The sequence below is a fragment of the Callionymus lyra genome, chromosome 19 (assembly GCF_982586985.1).
Source record: "Callionymus lyra chromosome 19, fCalLyr1.hap1.1, whole genome shotgun sequence".
Classification (NCBI taxonomy): domain Eukaryota; kingdom Metazoa; phylum Chordata; class Actinopteri; order Syngnathiformes; family Callionymidae; genus Callionymus; species Callionymus lyra.
In genome coordinates, this window is record NC_141836.1 from 10,080,288 (window position 1) to 10,088,135 (window position 7,848).

At 44.9% G+C, this 7,848-nt stretch overlaps 1 protein-coding gene across 1 annotated transcript; it reads left to right on the forward strand.

Annotated features, from left to right (window-relative positions):
• Window positions 1-115: 115 nt before the first annotated feature.
• Window positions 116-7,596, forward strand: LOC148059422 (protein-glutamine gamma-glutamyltransferase 2-like). The gene is made up of 15 exons (XM_087780872.1): window positions 116-601; window positions 769-951; window positions 1,628-1,867; window positions 1,928-2,046; window positions 2,113-2,241; window positions 2,561-2,729; window positions 3,670-3,799; window positions 3,867-3,970; window positions 4,058-4,146; window positions 5,844-5,997; window positions 6,068-6,156; window positions 6,223-6,406; window positions 6,748-6,908; window positions 7,033-7,172; window positions 7,240-7,596. Exons 1-15 carry the CDS (start codon window positions 592-594, stop codon window positions 7,385-7,387), a joined length of 2,049 nt encoding a protein of 682 aa, XP_087636998.1. The 5' UTR covers window positions 116-591; the 3' UTR covers window positions 7,388-7,596.
• The last annotated feature ends 252 nt before the right edge of the window (window positions 7,597-7,848 follow it).

Genomic DNA, 7,848 nt, shown 5'->3' on the forward strand with positions numbered 1-7,848 from the left:
TTCTTCCTTCGTCCTCTTTGTCTCGTTCTCATTTCCTCTCCACAAAGTGGTCAAAGAGCACCAGACGACTGCGACGATCACACACGAGGTGTTCGCTTCCTCATTTTAGGAGCTGCTCGGAAATACTCGGCACATTTTTGACCAATTTAAAGACCATTTTATTTAATTTCCGACTTCTTAAGACTAAAACTGCTTGATTTGTCACAAGTACTTTTTTACTATAGTTTTTTGAAAAAGTTTTCATTGTTTTTTATAAACTCAAGCAGAAATATTTGCTCTAATGGACAAACTCAGAAAATAAGTGAGCTAACGAGAAACTGATGGTAAAGAATACAAATCACGTAGAAAAACTTACGCAACAGTGAGACGCTGGTCTGTGTCCATTCATCTCTTTGAGTAAAAATAGTGCACAATAGCTGTAGGTCTGAGTGAAGAAGTGCTGCCAACTTCTCCTCCCGACTAAAAACAGAATGACTCATGTGACGAGTGGACAGAAGGGGGCGTCCCTATCGGCTTTCACATGCTACAAATACCCCAGAGAGAGGGATCTTCAGGCTGCAGAGCGCTCGGACCCTCGTGGACGCTTCAGACATGGATCAGGGTGAGAACGTTTGATCATCCTAATGGTTTGATGCTCCAGTGCAAACTTCACTGCTCCAGAAAGATACTGAGCTAGATTGTTTTTTTAATTATTCAATTAAGTGTTTAAACGCTTATTTTTATTGAAACTTTTAGTTTTTAAATTGACTAAAGAAACTACCTGCGTAGATATGAAGATCGAGGGCTGTGACCTGAACATCAAGAGCAACAACAGCAGCCACCGCACGGACCAGTGTCCGGACCAGCGACTGATCGTCCGCAGAGGTCAACCCTTCACCGTCAGCCTGCTGCTCGCGCCCGCAGGAGACGTCGGATCGCCCAGAGGAAACCTGACGTTCATCGTAGAAGCTGGTACTTTTCAGTATTGCTCTGGTTAAAGTTGTCTTATGTGAGAAACTGGAAAGAATCTTGAGTAAGAATACGCATCAGTGATTCAGGGACAATAATCAACGATACGATATATCGTGATTGTAGTAACAAGTATATATTTGTAGTATTGTCGAGTACTTGACTGTGATGTTGCTCCTTGAGCCGACTGTATCCTCTCGCCCTCAGTCATCGCCAGGATTCCATTGTTCTTTTAGCTGCAGAGGATGTAAAATCTGCTGCCATCTAGCGTCCAGAAGTTTAATTGCAACACAAAAGAACAAACACTGAATATTAGCATGTTAATAAGCAAATAAATCAAAATAGTTTATTAAATACACACTTAATTGAACTGTAACCCATAAAGGAACCATGACAACAAATAAAACCATTGATTTAATAGCCAATGTGTTTAAATATTGCTACATTGTAGTGAAAAAGACATGGTGTTCAATATTTGGATCAAGATTTTATTATTTTTTTTGTTTTAAGTAATGCTAGTCTTTTTCAACCTAATGTTTATCATTTATTGGTTCAAACTAATATTTAACATGGGTTTAGATGTTTTCTATGGAAGTAGAAGTTATAATTGAATTTTGTTGAATTTTCAAAGATGCCCCTGGTTAAATGAACCTCTATACTGTCTCCCGGGTGTGCCCAGGACCCCTGCCCAGGAAGGAGTCGGACACCCGGGTGGTCTTCGGGCTGAGCGAGTCCACATCGGAGACGCAGTGGAGCGCGTCCCGAGTGGCCGACGAGTCCGAGTCCGACAGGAGGATCTCCGTGAGCATCAGTTCCTCCCCCGACGCCCCCATCGGAGTCTACAACCTCTCGGTGGACCAGGATGGCCAGGAGACCCACCTGGGACAGTTCACGCTGCTTTTCAACGCCTGGTGCCCCCGTGAGTACGAGTGTTAGTCAGTCGTCATGACGACAACGTCACGCGTGTCAACGTGTGCAGACGACGCCGTGTTCATGCGCAGCGAGAGGAAGAGGCAGGAGTACGTCCTGTCCCAGCACGGCCAGATCTTCAGGGGGACCTGGAAGAGGATCAAAGGAATCCCGTGGAACTTCGGACAGGTGATGGAGAACCTGGATCAAAAGAATGTTTTTGTGTCTCAAACTTTGTTTCTCGTCAATATTCAGTTCGAGTCCGGCATCCTGGACATCTGCCTGAAGATCCTGGACCAGAACCCCAAGTTCATATCTGACGCCGACCAGGACTGCTCGGCCCGGAGGAACCCGGTCTATGTGACCCGAGTTCTGAGTGCAATGGTATGTTCTGGTCCAGTGCTGCGTGAATGCAAATGACTGAAGGGGGTGAAAAGGTTGTCATGGCGACCGGGATAACTTTTGTTCCGTGTTATTTGGCTCCAACTCTTTCTTCTCAATGTTCTGAACCTCTTTGTTCACTCGGATTTTATCCCACACTAATGAGGCCGAAACATTATGACCACATGCATTCATATTGACGACTGCGGGTCTAAAGAAGCAGTGAGTTTAGTTGAACTAAATTTGAAGTTGTACTAAACGACACTAATAAAAAACTTTTGTTCGTAGTTCTTCGCACATGTTTGACTTTGACCTTCATCAGATCAACAGCAACGATGACAGCGGCGTGATCGTCGGCTCCTGGAGCGACTATGACGGCGGCGTTCATCCGGGAACTTGGATCGGCAGCGGAGACATCCTGCGTCAGTGGAGCGAGAGCGGGCCGGTCCACTACGGCCAGTGTTGGGTTTTCGCAGCTGTCGGGTGCGCGGGTGGGTTCTCCTTCTTTTCTTTTCCCTCCTTATTCTCTTCTGTTCTATGGAAGTATATCAATATATTTCTTAGTTGGAATTTAACATTTTAAATCATGAAACTTTGAATTATTTTACTGAACTGTTAGGTTTTTTTTAGAATAGTTTAATTTTACATATTGAAAGGTGGATTCAGTTTAAAATGAATAAATTCAAAACGAAAGAATCTCAAACTGTGTAAAAGACGATTCTTATTCCAATAATTAAAAAAGTACATTTTCTAAATCCGTAGCCTTTTAAATATAGGATTTTGGCATAAAAGTATCAACATTTTATTTTGAATTGAATGGCTAAAATAAAACAAATATTGGATATAGAAAATTAAAAATATATATGTGTAGTATTGTCGAGTACTCTACTCTGGTGTTGCAGAATTTACAGACCACATGACTCTTGATGAAGTTGTGACGGTTCATTTGTTTTGAAACCAAAATATGTTAAAGCATCAGCTTTAAAAGCTGCTAGACTCACTGTATCCTCTCATCCTCAGTCATAGCCAGGGTTTCATTCTTCTTTTAGCTGCAGAGGATGTAAATCTGCTGCCATCTAGCGTCTAGAAGTTTAATTATTTAAGTTGTTTTATATTCTATTTATTGAAAGTTTGAACTTGTTTTCATAAAGCAATTGAATACAAGTATTTCAAAATATAATTTAATGCTAACAAATTCAATAATACTTTTTTAACATTTAAAATGTTCAATGTTCTGATATACTACTTTTCCTTTGTCTTCTCTTTTTTCTACTTTTAATGCGACCTTTTCTGTCCCCGTCCTGTGTCGTCAACGTTAAGAAGTATTTTCAGCGTCTTCTCTCCTCCATCAAGTCGTAAATCAGGATCAAAATATCTTTAATCTTCAAGGTTGACGTCGGGTGTTTACATGCGTATCAAATGTCTCTTCAGTGTCCAGAGCTCTGGGTATCCCGTGTCGGGTCGTGACAAACTTTGGCTCGGCCCACGACACCGACGCCAACCTGGTGATCGAGAACCTCTACGACGAGGACGGCGACAGGATCTCCGACGATTCCGTGTGGTGAGTCTGTCGACGCTTCGCCCCCCCGCCCCCCCAGACCTGCTCATGAAACGAGATGTTTTTACAGGAACTTCCATGTTTGGGTGGACAGCTGGATGACCCGCCCTGACCTGGGGGACGAGTACACCGGCTGGCAGACCAGCGACCCGACACCCCAGGAGACCAGTGAAGGTGGGTTTACGAGTTTCTTTTTTAAAGTGTAGCCGTGCAGCAGCATCACTTGAAGAATATGGATGAGTCGGCACTTTCTGCTTCCAGGTATATTTTGTTGTGGACCCGCTCCTCTGAGGGCCATCAAGGAGGGCGAGCTGACCAGGAAGTACGACGCCCCGTTCATTTTTGCTGAGGTTAGCGATATTCTACTATAATTATTTATTTATAAGGCAGCAGTCCAAGAGGTTGCCGGTTCAATCCCAGCTCCAGACAAGCTTGTGTCGTTGTCCCTGAGCAAGACACTTTACCCTGATTGCTCCTGATGGCAGAGCTGGCGCCATGTGTTGCAGCCTACTCCCATCAGTATGTGTGAATGGCTGTCAAAGCGCTTTGTGACCCTGGTCTAGAAAGGCGCAATATACGTGGACATTATTATTATTATTATAATCAATTTAAAAAGTGTGTGTATGCATGTGCAGTTGTGGTAAAAAGTTTACATACACTTAATGTCATGACTCGCTTGAGTTTCCAGTTATTTCTACAACTCTGTTTCTCTGATCGATTGATTGGATGAAGGTTCTTGTATGACTTTATTATGTGTTAACAGGAAAAGTGGAAAAAATCCACTGGCTCAAAAACCTACATACAGCAACATCAATCAGCAATTTTGTGAAAGTTATGTCAATGAATCGAGCTTCATAACATCATGGCCTCGTAACTGCTTGTGATTATGAGCGACTACAGCTTCTCTGAGGTCCTATTTAGTTGGTCTCGGAGATCCTTGGATACAAACGCTACAATGGGAGAGTCAAAGGAGCTCAGCATGGATCTGAAAAGGCGAATCATTTACTTGAACAAGTCAAGGAAAGTCACTTGGAGTCATTTCAAAGGAACAGTGCAAACTATTGTTGTGCACTGTTCTGTCACGGCCACGATCAGGAAGAAAACGCCAGCGATCACCTTTTGCTGAGAGAAAATTGGGCAGGAGTGTGAAGAGTCGACCAATAAACCACCAAAAAGCAGATCTGCCAAGAATTAAAAGCTGCTGGAACGCAGGTGTCGGTGTCAACGGTCAAGCGTGTTTCGCGTCTCTCTGGAGAGGGACCAGAAGGAAGCCCTCGCTCCAAAGGCGGCACCTTTAAGGCTCGACTGAAGTTTGCTGCTGATCACATGGACAAACATAAGACCTTCTGGAGGAAAGTTCTGTGGACGGACGAAACAAAAATTGAGCCACAATGCCCAGCAATGTTTGGAAGAGACAAGGTGACCTTTGACCCCTAAGAACACCATGCCTACCGTCAAGCACGGTGGTGGTACTATTGTGCTGTGGGGTTGTTTTGCTGCCAATGGAACTTGTGCTTCACAGAGAGTAAATGGGATGATGACCTAAAATAATCAGCCTTACAATGACCCCAAACCGAGTCCATGTCAGAAAGCCATCAAGTTGAACTGAACTGCACCAATTCTGTCAAGAGTGGTCGAAGGTTCAACCAGAAGCTTGTGCTTCGCTACCAAAAGTGCCTGAAAATGGCCGAGGGACATGGAACCAAATATTATCACTGCTGTTTGTATATTTTTGAGCCAGCAGATTTTGCCACTTTTCCTGTTAACCCATAATAAAGTCACACAAGAACCAAATTTCATGAATGTTTTTTGTGACAAACAAGAATGTATGTAAACTTTTGACCACAACTGCACGTGTGTGTATGATGTGTATATGTGTGTATGTACTTGTGTATATGAAAAGGATACAAAGATTAACACAGAGTAACTTACTTTCACTCCGGTCCTGTATGACTGAATGAGTCCCACTGACTGTAACTAAAGCCACACGGACAAGTTCTGGTGGTTCATTATCATTGTGATCCATCCCCCCCCCCCCCCCCCTCAGGTCAACGCAGATGTGGTGGACAAAGTCCAACTGTCCACCGGTGAGTTTGTCCAGTTCAGCGGGTCCACCAAGTCCGTGGGCCGCTTCATCAGCACCAAAGCTGTGGGCTCGGACCAGCGGCACGACATCACCCACCAGTACAAGTACCCTGAAGGTACCCTCGCCGCGTCTTCAGGTCAACACACACCCCCTCACAGAGTGTCACAGAAGATGATGTGTTCTAGGCTCGGAGGAAGAGCGGCGGGTCTACGAGAAGGCCACGCACCACAACAAGCTGCAGAAAGAGGGAGTAGAACCAGGACTTCATCTCAAGGTTCTGACAGAATATATACAGTTTATAATATATATGTTTACTTTCTGACGAGGGTGTGTTGCTCAGATCAAGCTGGCCGACAACATGGCGGTGGGCTCGGACTTTGAAGTTCACGCCCTCCTCACCAACAACTGCATGGAGGCCAGGACCTGCACCCTCCTGTTCTTCGCCCGCTCCGGCACCTACAACGGCAGACAAGGCGAGAGCGTCGGCTTCTCCTCCGACCAAGTGGAAGTTCCCCCCGGTGAAGGTGAGCCTCATCAGTGATGATGATCGAGGTGGAACTTTAAAAAGCTTTATTTAGACCGGCAGAGTTTTAAGGATCGGGGGGGAATGTGAGTTCTCCTACTAGAGCCAGTCAGAGTTTTGTATAAACTGCAGGTGAGACGGCTCCTTAAAGAGACTTGTTTGGATTCCTTTTTTTATGGTAACTAGTTACGATCGTCTTCCGTTGCTCTGAAAAATAAGTAGCTGCGTCTAAAATGAAGGTAAATAATAATAAACCTGAGCGAGCTTCTTGATAGTACTCAGTACTGCAGGTGTGACACACTTCAATACTTCGTAATAAGTCAATCACCGCCTTGTTCCCAGAGAGACGCTTGAACCTGGACCTTCAGTACGACAGCTACGGGTCAGTGATCACCTCGGACCGACTGATCCTGCTGTCCGTCATCGCCATCGACAAGCAGACCATCGCCTACCACAAGGCGGAGAAGACCATCGTGCTGGACGAGCCCACGATAGATATCGAGGTACGCGTTAGGAAGGAGCTTATTTTACCGCTGCTGTTATTGTTTCTTTGGCTTCCATCTGCGATGAATGGTACCAGTGCTAGAACACACACGAGACACTCACACACACAAAAACCCTCTACAGCTGGAGGGAGAAGTCCGGGTGAACCAGCTGACCACGGTCCAGGTGAGCCTGGTCAACCCTCTCCCGGAGACTCTCGAGGACTGCAGCTTCACGCTGGGAGGAGCAGGACTCACAGGAGGAGGAGCTCCGCTGACCTTGAAGTACGTCGGAGACGAACATCTTGTCGTGTTTAACCCACTGATGACTTCTCCTGCGGGTCCTCTTCAGGTTGGACGCCGTTGGACCGGGACAGGAGGCGCGGGTCAGCACCGGGTTGACGCCGCTCATGCCTGGAGCCACAGTTCTGCTGGTCAGCTTCGACAGCGACCATCTGAAGAACATCAAGAGCGCGGTTAACATTGTCGTGATGGAATGATGTGACCTCTGGGAACACAACTGATAGTCTCTGTGTTGTCTTGACCTTTTTAAGCTTATATTTCATTGAGGATTGTTTAAGCGCTTCGTGACCCTGGTCTGGAATTTCCCGCTCAACAAATATTACTTACAAACTTACTGATTATAACTAACTTTTTGTAATAATCGCATTTTGTCAATAAAATAAGTTTAGGCTGCTAAAGCAGCAAACGTTGTCCTGAATTTTTAGTTCAACACAAACGACGTTGAGAAACTGTTCAGTGAATCACTCGGACGCCTCTGGTGCATCAGTGCTTCAAATTCTCTTGCGGAACAAAGCACAAAACGATGATATAAAATCATTTGTATGCAGATATTTTTGTTTAAAAATACTATGGTACGTTCATGTACTCGGAATATTTGTATTTGTACAACAAGGACTCGGCACCAGATAAGTCTCCTCAAAGAGAAGGTAAACGAACG